Genomic DNA, 21,880 nt, shown 5'->3' with positions numbered 1-21,880 from the left:
ACTAATTTAAAATGGAAGATGCTAATCTGACAGGATCATAACATATAAGTAAAATACAAATGCACCAAGACAATGGGGAAACAGCTGATTTGCTAACATTTTAATATTCTGTTCATTAAATCAAAACTTGAAAGTCGTTACCTTTCAGCTTCCTAAGAGCCGCACTGGAAAATGCTGTAATACATCAGTGATTTTTTTATTGTATTATTGCATTGCTGTCCGGTGATACTAGCTATTACAAGGATTCTGATGATTTCATTCACATGAATAATTCCCATTTGTATTCTAAATTACTTCTCTACTGTAGGTAATAAACCCTTTTAGAAAGTTAATAAAAAGATTTTTTGAGAGGTTATGAATGGCTAGGCCATCTAATCGTGGAGCCTTGACATGAATGTGATTCTTCAAAATTATAGTATTTTTACCACTTTGCTGTAAATCGCTCCTCTTTTCCCAGATGTTTTTAAAAACCTTGTAAAGCTCCCTTCTTTAGGGGACAGATCTGGTTTCTGGCTTTCCACAGAGAAATGATAGAGAGATACTACAATGTCTTTGCAGGCTCAAACAGGTTTCTGTAAAAAAATTTCTGCTCAGTCATATTTTCCATTCTGTAGTTGGTACACGTTTTCATAATCTATTCCAGTATATCCATCTATTAAAATTAAGAAAACTTTTTAATTTAAAACAAAGAGGAGGAAGACCCTGCTGAACCAGGTTCAGAGTAGTGTGTGGTATTATGGTTAATTAGACAGACACTGAGATTAACTAGCCAAATTCTTCCATGTTTGCACCAAGATTACGTGAGATCAAAATCTGGCCTCACATCTTCACTTTTTAACTTTTTCAATAGCTGCCACTGGAACTTGATTTATTAGTTCCTTCCTGCTTCCTCGTTTTTAGCAAATGCTAATCTTCCAAACACGCAGCAGATAAGGGCTGCAACTGTCCACTCTAATTTACTACTACAGACCCAACCCCAAACTCTGTAGTTAGGCAAAACTCAGTCAGTGAAGTTAAAAAAAGGGCCCTTCCCAATAATGGTACATGCTGGTATAAAAGGAGAACCAGTGACATGGACAGTAGAGACATGGTCAGGTTCCCAGGGATCATAAAGGATGCCTGATATAGGTCTTTAGAAATATTCAACTGCAAGAGTCCCTAGAAGATCGCCATTAGAAAAATCTATCAGCAAGTTTTCTGGAATTAGAGGGCAGCCATTCTGTTATTCTACGCAGTGTAAACTCTACATGAAACTGATAGTGGCTCAGATGGCTGTGATTAGAGCTTAGCTACCAGTACAGAAGTGTGGAAAATAAATAAGTTAGCATAGTGGCAGACATGTTTCAGCAGCCCACAGATGGGTGAATAAATGCCTCTTGCTCCCTGACAAAATACTTCTACTCCAAGGATATCAAACCTCACTATGCAAAGGCTACTGCTTTTTCTGCAGCCAGTATAGAGAGAGAGAATAGCTTCCAGGGTGATTACAGGTTCATCAAAACACTCAGGATGGGGAGAGCACGGAAAATGTAGACCAGCACACATCAAGAACCAATCTGAGGGAGTAGATCACATCTTGGCATTGAGGTATCCAATTTGAAGCTGCATCTTTCTTCAAGAGTGCCCGCAGCATGCAAGTAATGGTGGCACATACTGGTATAACACAAACATAGTATTTTGCATGCCCACAAGGTGTCAGGATAAACTGAGATGTGAGGAAAATGAAGGATTGGATGGACATTGCAGAGGCTGGAGATCCAAAGCAGACACTTTAGTCTAAGCCAACAAATTTGATTTTGCTGACCCCACATTGGTATCTGGATTCTTTCAAGGTAGTTTGGTGCTGAGTGAATAGAACTTGCTGAAAATAACTCGGAGCAGAAATGAAGCAAAAGGTCAAACACTTAAAGTGAAAGCCACCTTGTGAAGATTTAGCATGAATGTAGGAAGACTGCAGCTAGGTTTTGGTAGGCGTATTTGTATTCCTAGGTGAGATCCAGCTTCCACCTACCCTGATAATTGCAAAGCCAATTCTCTAGCAGTAGATACAAGCTATTTATTTGGTACAAAAGCTTCAGCTGCTGATAGACAAATGCATATTTAAAATTTCTCCTGATTACTTCAGCATCATTATGATGTTGGTGCTCTAGAGAGAGGCCTGAACTGGCTCAGTGATGCTTAATTCCTGAAGATGGCATACTTTTGCCAAGACTTGCTGTTGCAAGGGGAGTGGACTATGTTTTAAATGTTGCATGACTGCTATGCTAGACTGACTGATCTGTGGGGGCATATCAAAATGCAAGATACCAGTCGAAGAGAGCAAGAAAAAGACAGGCCCCCGAAAAAGTCAATCTGTCGGATGCTTGGTTCTTGAAATTGGAAATTCAGTAGTGAAATGAGTTAATTCCCAGAATGTTATCATCCATAGAAGTTACAGAGATGCTAACTACATGGATGATCTTTTTGTACGCAGTCACAGTTATTGATTTCTTATAAGCTGTTATCTTTGAGGACTACAGAGACATCTGAACTTGCTCATCACTGAACTGCTCCTATGTATAAGGCTCCAGACACATGAGTAAATATGTAGCTACATTTCTAGATCGATTGTGAAAGTATTTATAACATCTATTATCCACAGGAAATGTGTGATGAAAATGTATGGAAGTATTACTGCTACAGCACAATAGATTATTTGCATCAATAATTCACAAAACTGGAATATATGTCAATGTTCCAGACACTGAAGTGTAATTGGGGCTTCAATGGGTAGACATCACCTATACTGATTTGAGATAGATATAATATGGTCTTTACTCACTGCTCTAAACTGGCTCTGGGCACATTTTGAGTTTTACCAGTTCAGTTTCAGTTGCAACCAGGCTTCATTTATTCTATTCATGTTCTTCCACCACCCTCACTGCCATGGTGTCTAAAATGCTACCAGCAGCTCACCAAACAACATGGCTGTGACATCTGTTGTATGGGGTTCGTTCTTTCTTTTATTCACCAGTGGGGAGAATTGCGTGTGCAGTGGTTTTTTATATTTAATTTTAAATGTATACTCTCCTAGGGGTTTATATTAGAGAAAGTAACATTGCAGAAGCTGGTGAGCTGTGTAAACATCCCTAGTTCCTGAGGGAGTTCACGCCATAGTCTGGGACTGGCCCCTGAGAAAGCTCTGTCTCCTGCACAGACAAGCGTTACCCTTACTGTAGAGAGTTCCATTGTGCGTAAGTAGAGAAGTTGTCAGTCACAGTCTTAATCTGAAAGCTTTAGATGGTGTTTTAGATATGCTGCTCCCAGGACATTGAGCTACTTGAGACACTGCACCTGACACAACATAGAGAACATAACGTAGAGAGCAGAGGACAAGTTTGATGTACTTGCAGTAGTTTGAGTTGCTGAGGGAGACATGCTAATTAAGCATGTTTAGATCTTCAGTAATTTGACACAAATTTTAAATAGTATGATTTGTTCTGTATCACCTCTCTCTCTCTCTCTCTCATATTACATATATTATGTAAAATCAATTTTATAGGTAATATTGGTTCAGGGCTTGATTCACTCCTTGCTTCTGACAACGCATATCACAGCACAGGGCCTTGAGTGGTGGAAAAAATTCCCTGAGGGAGATTACAGTGGTTTAACACTGCTATGGTTTAACACAACCCCTGCTATGAAGTCAGTTCAGCTCAAGAAACGGGAGGTGCTAGCCAGGAAGGAGGCATAGCCAGTGCAGACATTGGATTAGCTGATTTAGCACATAACCTGGTAGCCTCTGCTGCTGGGTTTGCTATAAAGGCCCTTGCTCCCAGTTAAAACTGCCTTACCTGGTGGAACAGGCAGGAGAAGGCCATCCCCTTATCCCTTTGGGTTCAGCAGGCCCTGCCAGTGCTGGGATGGAATTTGCACTCTCTCTGCCTGTGGCAGGGAAACTGAGTCCATTGTTTTTATTATGTTCAGAAGATCAAATAGATCCTTGAAGTCATTCTACTTGTCCTCCATTTGTGAACAATTTTCACAATTCACTGAGGGACAATTTAATTTTTGAAGACAACCTATTCCTTTTATGGAATAACCAAATTTCCAGAGTCATTCTATCTGTCATCTAGACATCAATTCCCAACATTGTATATCCAAGTTTTCAGGCAGGCCATTTTGGGGCCTAAACAGTTACATTTGCAAGCACAAAATAAGGTAACTAAGTATCGTATTTACATAACTACCATTTCCTCTCTGAATTCAGAAATTCTGGGGTGCAAAAATAATGGAATTCTTCAAATTGAATTCTCCAGTTCTTAGTAATTCGGTGTGGGAAAACAGAGAAGCCATTTTTGAAAATTTGGCCTTATATGCCCTTGGGCTTGGCCATTCCTGAAATTCACACAACAGCCCAAACACAAGCTGTAATGGTCATGTATAAGTTACATTCTCCACACTTTCCTTTGGCCTCAGTCCACCAGGGATGGACATCTTAAATTACTAAGAATCTGTAACCCAATACAATATAGCAAAGACAACATTTCCAAACTCCATGAATGTCACAAATCAGATAATTAAAATGGAGCAATAGCCTCAAACTACCTCTTAACTCAATACAATTTATAGTTTCACTTGATATGAGCATGAGTCTGATTTTGTTCCCAAAATGTCTGAGACGACCTCTGCTTGCACTTCTCGCTCTTCCATTGGGTTATCAAACCCCTCCAAAAATGTTCTTGCTGATTCATGATGCCAGAGCAAACAAACTTTCTTCTCATGTCTGACCTATGCTGTGTCTGAGGATAGTAAAGCTGCCTCCTGTAATGCTCTTTTTAAAAATTAGGAAGACTGGGGTAGTTGAAGTGTCCCAGGTTTGGAAAATTATATATTTTCTTTCCTTTGAAGAATACTTCTCCACTTTTCCTAACTAGTTACCAGTACAATTCTTTCTTTATCTCTGATGACAGAAATTCTTGAAGTATAGTTCCCCTTAAATTCCTTTTATTATGGTTTCTACTTCCCATTGTGCTCTCCACATAAACTGTGTTAATCTTCCCCATTTAGTATCAACAGTTCTGGGATACGCTTGTCAAAGAAAGAAAAGGAGTACTTGTGGCACCTTAGAGACTAACAGAGTCTAAGGTGCCACAAGTACTCCTTTTCTTTTTGCGGATACAGACTAACACGGCTGCTACTCTGAACCTTGTCAAAGAAAGTATTAGAGTTGGCTCTGTCCCCTCTATCTCTCTCCAGAAGCCTGAAGCTGAATAGCTCCTGACTCTTTACTCAATTTTTCACTATCTTCAGGGGGAAGACTGGTCCAATGGACGGAGACATGGTTCTGGATCCCAGCCCTGGCACTGATACCTTGGGGAAGCTACTTACCCTTTTTGTACTTATTTCCCCATCTCTAAAGTGTGATTCGTTACATTTGTAAAGTACTATGAGTCCATCAAGTGAAAAATGCTAAGTATTATTATGCAGCAATTTATTGTCTCATGTATGTGTTGGCCATTAAAATAGGCCCTTAATGTTAATTCTTCTTAAATTTCATTTTCTCCCCACATCTTTTAGAATTCACATTGTCAGTTTCTAGGGTAAATACCTTGCAAGTCAGTTGATCACATTTTTGATCAATACTGGGGACTACCATTAATCTCCTGTAGTACAGCTAGTACTGTGTCAGGCTGGCAAAAGAGCAGCTGGCTTTTGCGGTGAGTCATATATGCATGTGCTGTCTACGACAGCTGCTGGGAAGTCTGAGGCTTAACTATGAAGTACACCAACTTATATTTTATGCAGGCATTCTGATTTGGAGGAGGAGGAAACAAACAAACAAACAAACAAACAGACAAAGCCAATAAACGAAAAACTGGAAGCCATTAGAAAAGCCCAGCAGCTTCTCTGAAAACAATCTGGCAGCCTGAAGAGGAGGAGAGAAAACATGGTTTTGACACGAACCCAATAACCTGAGAAAAATTAATAGGTGCTGGCCTTTAGCAGACGGTTTTATGGTACATAACAATGGTGCATGCAGAGTGGTTACCTCTTGATGTTTCTGCCAGCCCCTCCAAAACCGAGCAGAATATTTGCAGAAGACTGCATCTCCTAGTGCAGTGGGAAATAGCTACTAGATTTTGTTATCATATAAAATGTAACAATTTGACTTTTTCTATAAAAGACCAACAAAAATGTAAGGCTAATTTTTTTTTAAAAGTCAAGAATTTGGGGTGCCTCTGTTCTTTGTTGGCCAATTTTATACATTCAACATCTGATTTTCAAAAAATGGTGAATATCCCACAATGCAAATAGAAAACAGTGGGAGATGCTGGTACTCTGAAAAGTCAAGCCTAAATTGTCTCAGATTGAGCTCCAAAAAACAGAGGCACCCAAAATGGGTGGACCCTTTTGAAAATGTTGGTGTTTGTCCTTAAAAGAACCAAAAGCCTTCAAAATATCATGTGAAGAAAAATAAGAGCTGAAGTAGTACAATTCAACACTGGGAGCCAGACATTTCTATTTCTATATATCTATCACCAAAAAATAGTTATGGTCAAGTTTGGATTTTTAAAAATCAATCTTCTCCTCATTGGCTGAGACCTTATCTGAATTTCAGACCAACTAGGTATTTTATAGCCTTTTAAAATAGTCTTCTGGACACAGTAGTCACTTCCTGATCTGAATTGTGTGGTGGTGGTGTTGTTGTATGTTGTTAAGTAGCTGCTGTGTTCCTCACCAGAGATGGTTGCTCCTCTGTAGAGAATTGTTGTATAGAAACACATACTGTATATTGTATTGTGTGTATATATACACATAAAACACATTATTGTGGATAAAAACTATGATTATTTGGATTTTTTAAAAGTGTGTAAGGGTTTTAAAAGATCACAATGGCTGCATTATGCAGGCCATCTTTCACAAGTACCAATAAAACCATATTACACTACCCTAAAGTCTATTCATGCCACATATATTTTACAGAAAAACTGTTTTGGAAAGTGTTCTTATTTTTAAATTCTAAACATCTTTTTCATATCCTTCCACCTTTGAAGCCAGACTCCCTTAGAACAATGATTTCCACTGCCCAGGATTCTGACAGAAAGGAAACAACTCTTACATTTTAGAAAGCTGCAAAAATTTCCTATAATTCCTTAATCATAGTTATTAATGTCACAATATTAAAGAGCTATGACTTCATACATCTATCTGGACTAGAAATAAATATCATGCCCCTTTTAAATGACTGACTTTCTAATAGGATAAAACTCCGATTTCTAATCCAGAGGGGCTAGCGGGAAATTGGGAGGAATTTATGAGGAAGAAGCAGAAAAAGGAGGAAGAGCTCCACTCTAACAAACCACTTGCACACGCACTGAGTTGTTTACTCTGAAACCTAATGGAGACATTTTAAACGGCAATATTGTTAACTATATCACTGCTGATTATTTTAGCAGAAACAACTAGTGAATGGGCTCCTGACACATTCTCAAACTGTTTCCCATAACTCCCCTGTTGTCAAAAACCCAAACTATCTCCTACCCAACTACCAAAAGTGCCAGCTTCCTTCCTCAATGTCAACAATCCAGTTACTTGTGGTCAGTACAAAAATCTGGGGCACACTGGGGGAGACAACATAATATATATTGATTTTAATGTCAAAATAAACTCCACAAGAGAGACTGTGCTGACTGCGACAGTCACATTTGATTTATTAAGAGCCTCTATTTAAAAAATTTCAGTGAAGCTGTCACAGAATTTTCAGTCTGCTCTAGCAGAGTGACACAGAATCAGAAACTTCTCCATAGAAGTCAGGTCCAGTTTGCCACAGAGCCTTGGTAATGACAGGTTTCAGAGTAGCAGCCGTGTTAGTCTGTATCCGCAAAAAGAAAAGGAGTAATTGTGGCACCTTAGAGACTAAATAAATTTGTTAGTCTCTAAGGTGCCACAAGTACTCCTTTTCTTTTGGGGGATAATGGTGTTTTTGAAATTAATTGCCACTTGGTATCTTTGCAACACAAACAAGAGCTGCATGTTTTGTTCAAAGGCATTAGATCTGCTTGTGTGGAACTTACTAAAGTGTAAAACAATTTAGGTAATGAAGAAAGTTGTTAACATCACATTGCAACTAATTTTCTGTCTACTTCTATGAGAAACAGCATTAGCTCCCATGCCAAAACCTATAAATCAGTGTGGTGAAAAGGTAATTTTTAGACAAGTGTTCTAGCCAGAAAAAAAAGGCATGGGGGTAGGGGAGGTAGAGTCAGAAAGGAGAAATTTACGTTTAAATACAATCGTTTAAAAGATGTCTGTAAGATTTCAGTAGCTCAAACACTTCTGAAGGTTTCCCACAGAGTCTGAGGTGAAGGGGGTCAATTGTGAAAGCACTATCAAGAGATGACAATTACAGAATAGGGGTTTTTCACTGGTTTCTCTGCTAGCTGTTTCTTGCATGTTAAAAGTACAAGAAGTTGTTATTTTGGGTTGGTTTGGTTTGTTGTGAATTATTTTTCATCATTTATCACAAAGTAATCATAATACTCACAGAGGAGTAACACTAATTTTATAATTTATGGTCCACTGTGTTAGGATATTTGATAGCTTTGCTAACTATTACTAATATTATTATTATTATTATTAGGAGAAAATATTTTCTTTAAAAATATATATATTAGCTAACAAGTGATAGTATATTTTAAAATCCCAGTATAGACAAGGCAAGTTGCAGTTTTCACACTTTAACTGGTCAAGGTGAATTATAGGTTCCCCCACTAGAGCTTACCTTAAGCAGCTGACGTGTTAAAACTACAATTTGCCCTATCTATGCTAGAATTTAAAAATATGCTAGCTATCATCCTTTAAAAAAGGAAGGGCTCTGCTATCCCGTCTATTTCCTGGTGTGAACAAGCCTTTAAAGGCTAGGTTTTGTGGGAAAGGGTGGGAGGAGAAAGAGTCCACCTTTGGTTGGTGGTAAAGCCTTTTTTAAAACAGTGGTTTCCCTCAGAGATGACAAAACTGCAACCACTGCAAAGAAATCTAAACTCAAAGAAACAAGCTGGTAAAAGCAATCTAGAGTCAGAATTTCTCAAAAGGAATATCTATGCTTAAAAAAAGAAATCCATTGTAGAACTGTAAGTTATTAAAATAAAACTTTTACCTTTATTTTTATTTTCAAGAGAAAAAACAAAGTACTGTTCAATAACAGAGGAGCTGGGAGCTCTGCAGTCCACAAAATCTGATGCTCTCTTCTAAACCACAGTGTTTTGTGGCATAAGGGACCAATGAAACCTATATAATCCTCCAGTTCAGGCTCTGCAGAAGCAAAGATCTATACTGAATTTTCAAATTCTCAGATGAAACTTTCAAGGCCAGATTTTCAGCATCCACAATTGGGCCTAGATTTTCAAAAGAGCTCAGCTCCCCCTTTAGGCACACAGATGAAGTGGCCAGATTGTCAAAAGTGTTCTGTACCCCGCAGCTCCCATAAGCTCAATGAGAACTGTTGGGGGCTGAGCCCTTTTGAAAATCAGTCTCTCCATACAAATGCCTACAGCACAGTTCATCTCTTTGGAAAGCCTGATCACCTATTCAGGTGCCTAGCAGGGAGCTGTTAGATGCTGCTGAGCTTTTTAAAAAAATCTGTCCCTGAAAGTTTAAAAACAAAAAAAGATGGTGCTAAGCTATACAATGGGCCAGATTCTCTGGTGAATCTCATCAATAAAAATCCAGAATAACTCGATTTAAAATCTTTAGTGGATTTACTCTAGATTACACTAGTGTAAATGATAGCAAAATCTGGCTCATTGTCCTATCTTCAGAGTTAATAGATTAGTATCACACCTTTAAAGGGTTTAGACTGACAACTGTTAAACTGTGAAAACATCAAAATATACCTTATTGAAAAGGACGTACAGTAAGGCAAATGCAACATTCAATAATGTACCATGTCGGTGTATATACATTATATATTCCATCCAAGAAAATGTTAAAAGAACGTTAAGGATGCTAAGTCAATCTGTCAAAAGTTAGGAAATGCCTAAACTATAGGCGGTGCTATCAGCTCTGACATTAATATATAGAGTAAATCCTGAGCAATATACAATTAACACATAATGTACTATATGTATACACTATGTCACACCATTATGTGTAATTGTCTGATGCACTGGATTTCCTGTATCTTCCCATTAAAGAAGGTAGATATCTGAGATAAAATGCTGTAGTCATATTCTATGAACAGTGTTCTCCTTTAGGGTCCAGAACATTTTTGGGCCTGTAATAAATGAGGGGGGTGGGGGGTAGCCAAGCAGAGAACAGACACCAAGAGGGATTTTACAGCTAACTGGCTGGCTGGGTGTTCATAAACAGGGACTACCACCCTTCATTTATTACAGGGCCTAAACAAGGTGACCATTTTCCTTTCATCCATTTGCTTTTTAAAGCATAAAACAGCTACATCGGTAAACTGTTAACATTATGTAAAAGAAAAAAGAAAAGAAAAGAAAGAATCAGCTTCCTTTTCCAAAAGTGCACAGAACATTTTTGCAGAAGCTAGCACATCTGGGGCTATATTACTGAAAATCACAGCTTCACAATAAATACCATATGAAATAACATATTCTGGTGACAACCACTTTCTTTGCGGGGGAGTGAAGGGGATGTTTAAAGAGTGGGGGAAGAGATAGGAGTGTGTCACAGATTCCGTGGAGCCATCAAGAAGCCAGATGGTACAGCAACACTGATGAAGTTGTTGAAAATACTGTATGAAACAGACACTGTTAAAGGTCAGTGAGCCCAAAATTTGATATAGCTAGCAAGGACGAGGAGTGGTTTGTAAAGTCAATGAGCCAGATCCTCCACTTATGGAAACTGGCACAGTTCTATTAACCTCAGTGGATCCTGTGACACAGAAGTCCATTGGTGGTTCACTACTCTGTGTCAGTAACTCATGTCAGGACTCAATACCCTGAAAGGTGACATGTAAGGTACTGTACACACACTGGTTCCAAAAATCATTTCATAGTGGATGTACGGGTTGTGTACAAACAGTTATAGATATGTGCTAGAATTGTGTTCCTAACATGTATTTGGAAAGTAGAGCCTAAGCCATGCCTGGGCCAGACAAAGAAATGTGATTCCACCTGCTTGAACGTGTGTCTCTGATGTAAATTAGGCAAGTAGTACCAAAGACAAAGAAAAGCACATTTACATGCAACATAAACAAAGCCATTAGGAGAGCACGTGGGTCAAGATGACCACTTAATCTTCCCACGGGATGGAGGATGCACCGCCAGGAAGCCTGCCTGCTGCTTGTAACAGGGTCAGTGAACACTGGGAGATATAAGCAGAAACAGAAAGCCATGATGGTAGCCATGACTTGGATGATTAAAGGGGCCAAAGCTCTTAAAAATCACAGAACGCTGGAGCGTTCAATCAAGGGGTTGAAGTCACTGGAAACTGTGTTTAGATGAGAAATCTGCTTAGGCAAAGATTGTAACTGGCTGAAATTAAGTTTTAGTCTTAGAAGCGTATTTTTACTTTTGTTTGCTTGTAACCTTTTCTATCTTTATTCCTTATACTTGGTATCACTTACTCCTATGTCCTTTTGTTAAATAAACTGGTTTTACTTTTACTATAAACCACCAGTTCAGTGCACGGATTGAAATAAGAGTGTTTGTCAAACCCCAGTTCTATTAATGAGCTGCAGTGTATTGTCTCTTTAAAGGAGCAACAAACTTGGTAACTTCTCTAAGTGCTCAGTGAGAGGCCTGGGCACTGCAGGGAGACAGTCTGGGGAAAATTTGGGACTGGAGGGTATAGGGGTCACCATGTAAAAAGTAACTGGACAGTGGAAGCCAGTATGTGACCCACATGCTTGTCAGCCGGCTGTTTGTGTCAGCTGGCTGTGAGTCACAGCAGCAGAGCATTTGAGGTACCCAGAGTTGCAGGGCGGGTTGTGACACAACCCCTTACTGGTCTGGGTTGCACCCAAAAGTGTCACAGAGCCATATCCGTTTACACCTTCGGAGAATCTGAACCATTGTGATTCTTAATGTTTCATTATTCTTTTAAATGCTTCAGTTCTCTTCTTTACAAAACAGGTCAGCAGCTCTATAGTAACAAAGCAACTGTGCACACGAGAAAAATGTTTGGTAAAGAAATACATTTCACTTTCATGTTTCCAAGCATTTATTACGGACATCTTCTATTTTAAGATTTTTTTGAAAAAATCATGGAATCTTAGAATTCAGCAATGGAAAAAGACATTAAGTCATAGAACCCCTCCCTCTTTCAGTGCACAACTACAGTATATTTTAATCTACTTTGTCTAATCCAGTTTTAAATGACCATTTAAAAAGCACTGTGATTACTCAGAGGACAATAACGAGGGACAAGAAAAAGGATTTTAATCACAGCTCCCCCTCCATGGCTTGGGTAAACAATGCTCCTTCACCATATCTCCCCACTTCTCGTTGGCTGCTGTCTTGCCAGCTCTTTCATCTTATTCAATCAGCTTTTGTCACTGTTTGAGGGAAAGTTTTATTGGCTTTCATATAGTCATCTGATTACCATATAACAAGAACTAGAAGCTGTCAGATTATTTAAATGTATGGTAGAGGTTCTGTCACCCCTTGAACATTATTATTAATAGAAGCTCAGATATTATAGCAATGAGTGAAACAGAAATGCCTATGAATGAACAACACAGAGTCAAGGCTTGACCCAGGGTCCGAAGCAGGATGGGGCATGATAGCCTCTTTTCAACACCTATTATTTACCAGTTATCTCAAAACCAAGAGCATGCCAGGTGACTCACAGAACACAGAGCAGACATAGGCCCTCTCCAAGAGAGCCAGTGCTAGCTCGCTGGGGGCCCTATGCAGGAATATTTTTGCTCCTCCCATACTAAAACAGGCAAGTTCTTATAATAAGCAAATAGCAGGCCCCCTTGAGTTGCTCAGGACCCCAACAATTGCTTTGTCTGCTTACGCTTAGCGCTGGATTTGCTCTCCAAGGTGATGTTATGCATCCCTTTCTCATCTCCCTACCAGTCCAGGCCCCATAGAGTCCCCCATCTCCCACAGCTACCCCCATACTTAATATGCTTTCATTCCAGCCTGGCTATCTCATAGATTTAGACTGGAGTGGAAGAGCTGGCTTTGCACTACGGAGATTAAAAGAAAAACAAAAACCAGCCAATCAGATGGTGCCTATGTTCAATGGCATGGGCCAGGCTCCTAGATGCAGAGGCACCTGTGGCTGCTTCCTGAGTCTCTGGTAGATCCTGAAGCTCTTCCTCTGTGGAAAATAGGGAGGGGACCCTGTTCCCTGGGGTCTAGCTCTGTAATGAAGCCAGGAGACCAAAACCCTCTGCATGGGAGGAAGGTGTTTGGAAGGGTAGGGATCTTAGGTAAATATGCTTCCAACAGCATCACACAAACAACCTTCTGGGATCCCATCCCTCTTTCAATGGGTTGGGCCCTCAGAGACTAATGAGGCCCTTGCCGTCTCTTATTTGAAAATTTTAAAAAAACGAAAACCCTAAATAACCCCTGTAGAGGTACTGCATTCAGGGGGCTGTGGAATGAATAAAGTAACAAATACTAGAGTAGGGCCCCCCTCTTTTAGAAAACGGAGAGTTCCTTGGGGATGGGGCAGAGGGAACAATGGTGATTACCGGAGATCCAGTGTTATCTCCAAACTGTCCTGCAGCCAAAGCCAAGGTATCTTTATTATACTGTTACAGGAGTACATTCTTATGAGGTACTCCGGGACGCTGGCCATTCAGCCAGAGGGAATCTGCCTTACACTCCCCTCTTAGAAAGGCAATGGCTATCAGCAATATCTCCTCCTTGAAATCTAGCAGGGGTGGAATCACTGACTCAGCCCTGGGCAGTGACAAGAACTTAGACAGATATATAAATGCTTAACAGATGCTCCTCCCTCAAAGTGTGTTTATGCTTCCAAGAGGAAGAACACTATGGAGACTGCTTTGACCCACTGAGTTTTACTGGAGACTCTCTGCTTGGTCTCACCTAAGAGGATTAACAGACACCAAGTGAAGTTTGATTAATTTGTTATTAATAGGGCTGTCAAGCAATTAAAAAAATTAATTGCAATTAATCGCACTGTTAAACAATAGGATACCATTTATTTAAATATTTTTGGATGTTTTCTCCATTTTCAAATATATTGGTTTCAATTACAACACAGAATACAAAGTGTAGAGTGCTCATTTTATATTTATTTTTGATTACAAATATTTGCACTGTAAAAAAGAAATAGTATTTTTCAATTCACCTAATATAAGTACTGTAGTGCAATCTTTTTATCATGCAAGTTGAACTTACATACGTAGAATTATGTACAAAAATAACTGCATTCAAAAGTAAAACGATGTAAAACTTTAGAGCTTACGAGTCCACTCAGTCCTACTTCTTGTGCAGCCAATCACTCAGTCAAACAAATTTGTTTACATGTGCAGGAGATAATGCTGTCTGCTTCTTGTTTACAATGTCACCTGAAAGTGTGAAGAGGTGTTCTCAAGGAACTGCTGCAGCTGGCGTCACAAGGTATTTATAAGCCACATGTGCTAAAGATTCATATGTCCCTTCATACTTCATCCACCATTCCGGGGGACATGCTGTCCATGCTGATAAATTCTGCTCACTAACAATCCAAAGCAGTGCGGACCAACACATGTTCATTTTCATAATCTGAGTCAGATGCCACCAGTAGAAGGTTGATTTTCTTTTTTGGAGGTTTGGGTTCTGTAGTTTCTGCATTGGAGTATTGCTGAAGCATGAAGGGGCATACAATGTTTAGCATATCTGGTATGTAAATACCTTGCAATGCCGGCTACAAAAATCCCATGCAAATGTCTGTTCTCATTTTCTGATGACATTGTAAGCAAGAAGTGGACAGAATAATCTCCTGTAAATGTAAATAAACTTATTTGTTTTAGCGACTGGCTGAACAAGAAGTAGGACTGAATGGACTTGTAGGATCTGAAGTTTTACACTGTTTTGTTTTTGAGTGCAGTTATATGACAAAAAAAATCTACATTTGTAAGTTACAAGTACTGTAGTGCAAACTTTGTCATGAAAGTGTATGCCGCAAACTGAAAAAATACTATTTCTTTTGTTTATCAATTTTATAGTGCAAATATTTGTAATAAAAAATAATATACACTTTGTTTTCAATTACAACACAGAATACAATATATATGAAAATGTAGAAAAACATCCAAAATATTTAATAAATTTCAATTGGTATTCTATTGTTTAACAGTGGGATTCAAACTGCGATGAATCACAATTAATTTTTGAGTTAATTACATGAGTTAACTGCAATTAATTGACAGCCCAAGTTATTTTGGATATTATGTGTCCAGTAGTATTGTTATGACTAATATAAATTTACTAACTAAATAGACAATAGCACCTTAGCTCTCTCCTTTTAAATATTGGTTTCCTATTCCTAACATAAGAACCTACTTAAAGAACAAGGGGGAAAAAAGCTGCTAGTTTTTGCCAGATAAGAAATAGACGATGAAATGTGAATTTACTTACCTCTGTGCAAGCAACAGAGCCCCCGCTATCCCTTTAATTAGGAGAGACCATCCACTTTGTTTATCTGCCTAAGCAACCTGGTTGTCTAATCTGAGTGGATGTCACCCACCTGCAAACCTCTCTGTTCAGAATGCCATATTGCAGTAGTGCTAAGTGCACTCGTGTTTTGTACGTAAACAAGCTAAGCCCTGCATCCTCATCAATCCTTACTCAGGCAAAACTCCCACTGGGAGGAAGGATGGAATAAGACCTGACTCAGAGCACTGACTCCTTTGATGAGTTTATTATAATCAGTTCAAGACTATGTAATAAAACATGACATGAAGAGATTATTCATATCCTGACAAAAAATATTCTGTTCAAAAGGGGATTTCTCAACCCCAGTGTCTAAGGACAGCATCTCTCATGTTATATAGTACATGAAATAGCACCACCAGATCATTTGGTCACTGGTTTTTGAGGACTGTCACTGGTTTTTCACACTACCATTTTGAAACATGAGCCTGACTTCAGTGGAATTCACTCCCTTACACTATTTGGCTTGGTGTGTTTACTTCACAATGTCAATATATCAGCTATAAGTCATTCAGGATACAGAACAGCTGCTCACTTGCAAGCCCTAAACTCTGAACCCCAACAATCCACCTGCTGAATCTACAGCCAGCTTCATGAAAGAGATGGACAAAATATAGGTTTGGGGAGTTTAATATGTTTTTTGATTTGGGCTTTTGGGTGCTACTGGACTACAAAGAGTAAGACAAAATAAAATTGAACAATGTTGCAAACAATTTACAGCATGACCAAAAAAAAAGGACATCCGAACAAAACAATTTTAAAGGAAACTGGCCTTGTTTGTGATTCAGATAGAATCAACAGTTCATAAATATTGTATCATAAATTAGGGCACTCTGTCAGGAGACCTGAGTTTTACCTTTTAATCTACCACTGATGCACTGTGGAACAAGGGGCAAAATTTTCAGTGCCAAACTAATAAAAATGGCCTCTAGCTTTTGGTGCCTCAGTTTTTGGCAGTCCACCCTTAGATGCTTAGATACAAAGTATCTCAAGGTAGGCACAGAAAAAACAACAACAACCAGGCACTAAAAGTTTGAGGCCACCTTCCAAAATTTGGGCCTAAGTGCCTCTGTTTCTCAGTTCTACCATGTATAATGTGGGGGTAAAATGCTTACTCAGCTTCATGAAACACTTTGAAATCTATGGATAAAAAGCACTGCGTCCCTGCTCAGTATCATTAATATCACATCCTATCTAAATTACCAATTTACTTTTCTTTGAATCAGCTGAATAAAATTCCCAGAGCTAAGAAGCAATTTTATAGAATGCTGAAGCTTTAAGCTTGCTTAGGGTTGACAAATCCGTAACGTTGCTTGTCCTCATGATGATTCAACACTATTAATTATCAAATAAAGTCATGTTATTTGAGCTAAGTATTATGCTAACAGACAGATTTTCAACAGCATGGACCAAATTCAACCCCTGAACCAAATTCATCTAATTCCCTGAGCATAATGCTCAACATTTACTGCCTCATAGGAGTACGAACTGCCTCAGGCAGTGGTTCTCAAACTTGTTCCGCCGCTTGTGCAAGGAAAGCCCCTGCCGGGCCGGGCCGGTTTGTTTACCTGCCGTGTCCACAGGTTCGGCCAATCGTGGCTCCCACTGGCCGCAGTTTGTTGCTCCAGGCCAATGGGAGCTGCTGGAAGTGGTGCAGGCCGAGGGCACAAGCGGCGGAACAAGTTTGGGAACCACTGGCCTAGGGAGGTCATGAAAGCTACTTCACTGGATGTTTTCAAAAGGAGGCTGGATAGCCATCTGTCTTGAATGGTTTAGACACAATGAATCCTGCATCTTGGCAGGAGGTTAGACTAGATGATGCTTGTGGTCCCTTCAGAATCACACGGTTCTATGATCCTGTGACACCAATCCAGAGAATGAAGTGATAGCCTATAAGCACAGTTTGTGGAGTAAAACCACACACACAGTATTTCAGAATCCACTTTTTGCATGCTTAGAGGAGAACTGTCACCCCTTTGACAGGTTTAAAATATTTCCCATCAAATTATTTATCACCTCTGAATTAAAAAGGGAAAACAAAAGCTTTAGCACTAGAAGTATGAGCTTTGTTTCATATCACTGCCCTTTATGAACCTAAAGTTTTCTGGTATGTCTCCTGGTGTGATAGGTAGGATTAGGCTCAGCTTGGTTACGATTCTGTTCTGTAGCAGAGAGTTGGCTGAAGCTAGTTGGCCTAACCATAGTCTACTATGGTAGACCCCTCCTGGCCTTGGAGTGTGGGGGACAGCAATTCCCCCCCCCCCCCACGGGGGGACTGGAAAGTGGAAAGAAAGATCTTATCATGCCCACATAAAATAACTCATTTTGTTCTAAAACATGTTTGGGACCTCAATTCCCCCATCTCAGATGGCAATCATGTGGAGGACTGCAGAAACGTCCATGGAAAAAACAAGGGAAGAAAAAGGAACCTGGATAAACAGTGAGTTACTCAGAGACCTCTTTTACATGAGGTCCCTGCTTATCAACCCCAAGTGGCTCAGCATCAAGCCCTCATTTTCCCCTGAGCACAACCATGCTCAGGATCTACTGGCCAGGTGCACAGCCTGCTTACAAGGCAATCTTATGGGTCTTATAAGCAGGTCTCAGGTTTTGACCCAGTGACAGTAATGATGTGGTTAATATCTGGTACATCTGTTCTACAATTCTAGCTGTATAGGAAATTATGAGTCCAGAGAGAGTTTTCCAAGTTAGACTCAAAATGACAGGATAACTGTACTCAAATATCAGGAAAGATCAATTTTCAAATTGTTTATTCTTACAGTATTTTTTAAACATTAGTAGAAGAACCTAGGGGTAGGGAAAGGGAACCACACACTGTTAAATGCCTCCTTTATAGTTCATAACTGAGATGAAGATACTGGAAAGTCAGTTTGCTTAAATAATCTAGCCAAAGCTATGGTAAGGGCAAATCAAGGTCTGTGCTTCACAAGAGAAAGGCATCTAAGTTTGGGGGTATTAGGGGAGGAAGCAGCTGCCATCATACAGTATATTTTATATGCCGTCACGTTTACAGGATTCAAAATTTCACATTGTAGCACTGATCTTTGACACATTGGATCAAATTCAGTCTTGATGTACTCAGCCCCAACTCTACTGAAATCACTGCAGTCACACCAGTGCTAATCTGACCCAACCTAGTCAACTAACCTCATAATAATTATTTGCCTTTCCTTTGATTTAAAACTTTTTAGAGCTCACTCCCTTCTTGGGACTCGTTCACTGGGGCAACATGCCTGCATCATGCGAAAGTTTAGCTTTGAGTCTTCATCTTGCTTTTGCTGCTATATGCAGAATGCTCAGAGGAAGCACCTTAACCAAACTAGGCCATGATTGACAAGGTTCGGTGATAGACTGTGGTCTGTTTGTGTGAAATGCACTTGACCTGCTTTGTCATTAGCCCTACCTCGTGTACAGTGCCACAAAACGCTGTGGTAGTTAACACTTCTTCATAAACTAAAATTAAGACCTGCTGGAAAAGTCTTATAAAATGAAGCAAGTAATTTACCGTATTTATAAAATTATTACGAACGGATGCATTGCATATGGCTTTTTCATGTAGTTTAGAAAACTGAGACTTTTCTATTTCTTATAGAATTCTCAGACTCTCCCCTTCCACCCACTCCCTCTTAACCAATCAGTTTAATTCTATAATATACATTTTACACTTTGCCAGCCTCCCTCTCCCCCAGTATTACCCTGGAGAAACAGTCCTTTGGCTTTCTGAAGCTAGCTGACATTTTCATGTAAAAGTCTTTGGGGTGGTGGAAGAGTAACAGTTCATCTAGCTGTATAGATGATAATAATAACTAATAAATTGGTTAGTCTCTAAGGTGCCACAAGTACTCCTTTTCTTCTAGCTGTATAGGAAACTCTTGACTTTTGGTGGCTGGTTGATATGGAAAAAAGGATGCTTTGGCATCTCAAAAGTGATGTGGCATTAAAGAGTTTATTAATGACAGCCCTCTTTGTTCCTGCAGCCACCAGTGAAGATACAGCAAAGGAAATGGAGGAGCTGCAGTTATGCATTTGCAATACACAAAGTCCTTGTTTTCCCACTAGGCACTGCAGAATAGCAATTGTCCATTCACAGCACATAGCACATCCTCTGCATTTCAGAGCTAATATTTTTGCAGTCCTTAAGCTGGTGCATTTGAGACTAGCACAGTTAATTTTTTTCTTAGTCCTCTGAAGTGCACTACATGAGCTACTAGTGCTCAGTTGATGTTTCTGGTTATATGACCTGACTATAAAAGATATACTTTTTGAGAAATTAAGAAAAAGCTTTTGTATACACAGTAACATTGTCAAAGTGGCTCATATGATCTTCCATTCCATAACTTGAGAAAACCTGAAGATTGCTACCAATCACCTGACAAAAGCATATACATTTACTCTGCATTTTAATTTAATTAGCAACAGAAATTGGCTGTTTGGATAGGATTTTTTTTTTTTTTAAACGCACAAGAGCTCCTTGGTTAAGTGGCTCCTCCTCTTGCATGCTAGAATCACACTCCTGAAAACAATGTTAGTTTTATGTTAGCTGTTGCTCTCGTTTCCTGCAGCACATACCGTTCACTGTAATACTGCAATAGTCATTCAAGTTTGACCACAGGCTGCCCAAAGATTAATTGAACCTATAAGTCATTAAGTAGCCATCAGGTTGCGTTAGTTCAGTTTCTAATTAAATTTCCACTTCTCTAGCTAGCTGGCAACAGCGATCTGAAAAGTGGCGATGACAGAACACAAGCAATTTCCCCTGCCCCCATTTTTGCATGTAAGTTAAAGCAGGAGCTTCGTTTCCACTTGTGACTTTTAAATCCAGAGCAAGTAAAGCATCCTAAGCATGTAGTAATAAAATGAAGTGGAACATGTACTCCCAAAGAATATATACTTCACTGCTCTATTTTTTTGTCCCCAATCCCCCCTCTCTCTCTGCTCGCGTCTCAAGCCAACTCGAAAACACCCTCAAGGGACAGGACTGAGTCCTCTTTTTCACACCCCTTCCCCCCCCCCCATCCAACGAAGTGAACCAACTGCAAGGTCTTTGCTCATGCCATTGAAATGTTAGGACTGAGGACAGCATACAGGAAAAGCAATCTCACTTTCCTCAGTGGGCTCATAAAGTGCCACAATGACAGAACCTCTCTTTCCTTTTCTTTTGCCCTCAAAGGGTTAAATTAACACAAGTTAAAACGTCCCGCTGCCTTGAAGAAAAAGGGAGGAAATTCAAAAGCCGGTTGCTGCAGTAACAATCACTAATAATAATAAAAAAAAAACAAAACCCAAACCATTTTCTCCAAATAAAAGTATTATCTCCCCCCCCCCCCCACTTTGCACTTTTAGTTCCTCCTTAAAAAAAAAAAAACCATGCTGCCTCTTTTAGATTTGCCGTACATACCTCAACCATTAAACAAGACATTTAACCATAGTGGCAGTTCTGTGACCTTTGAATGCCGTGAAATCTCTAAGCGGTGCGGCTCGTTCATGAAGACTTGTACCGCAGAATCCAGCAACTGCATCCAGGATTAGGGATAGCATTAAGTAACAACAGCAACTAAAGAGGGGGGCGGGGGGGGGGCGGGAAACCCAAACAAACCCAAGAAGCCAAAAGGCTCCGCGACTCGCTGCTACAAGAGTGCACTTTTCTCCCAGGCAAGTGCTGGGACAGAGCGGAGCCCGCTGCCCGTCTGACTGACCGCGTTAGCAGGCAGAAGGCCGTGCGCGGCTGGGAGGTGCTGTCAACTGCCACAAGCAAGGCAAGGCAGACCAATCGGCGGCAGCACTGTCAGCTCGCTGGAGGGGAGCCGTTTCTGTTTATGTTTCCTCATTTCCAGAGTGACGTCAAAGGGTTTAGTTTTTCCCCTGCATGTGCTATTCATTTTAAAGGACTACTATGGGAAGAATGTGGCAGTGACCGAGGCAGGCTACCCCACTCAAAAGACACCAGAGCCTCACTTTATCAGTCCTGGATCTCGCTTGGAAATTCTTTGCAGTCAGATGTACCGGAAAGATCCAAACTATCCAGGCAAAACAGGGAAAGAGCCATGTAGATAGGGATATATTTATGTGCCCTTAAATGAACTTAAGACATTTCATAGTGGAAGAGGGTCCCTAGCAGGGTCTCAGATGGAGCATTGGGCCCGATTCTGCCCTCACACGGATTTAAATCAGGAGTGGCTTCATTAAAATCAATGGCATTAGACCAGTGTAAAACTGGAGAGAGAGAGAGA

At 39.9% G+C, this 21,880-nt stretch overlaps 1 protein-coding gene across 3 annotated transcripts in view; it reads right to left on the bottom strand.

Annotated features, from left to right (window-relative positions):
- Positions 1–21,422, bottom strand: part of PDE7B (phosphodiesterase 7B) — a 278,426-nt gene extending 257,004 nt beyond the window's left edge. For all 3 annotated transcript variants that reach the window (XM_073337392.2, XM_073337390.1, XM_073337395.2), the window contains exon 1: positions 21,049–21,422. Coding sequence is in view for 2 of the 3 variants with exons in the window: in XM_073337390.1 (XP_073193491.1) it covers positions 21,049–21,069 (21 nt within the window). In the remaining variant the exon portion in view is untranslated. The remainder of the gene's footprint in view (positions 1–21,048) is intronic.
- Positions 21,423–21,880: the final 458 nt, after the last annotated feature.

Source organism: Lepidochelys kempii, chromosome 3 (genome assembly GCF_965140285.1).
Source record: "Lepidochelys kempii isolate rLepKem1 chromosome 3, rLepKem1.hap1, whole genome shotgun sequence".
Classification (NCBI taxonomy): Eukaryota; Metazoa; Chordata; order Testudines; family Cheloniidae; genus Lepidochelys; species Lepidochelys kempii.
This window is presented reverse-complemented; position numbering and strand designations above follow the sequence as displayed.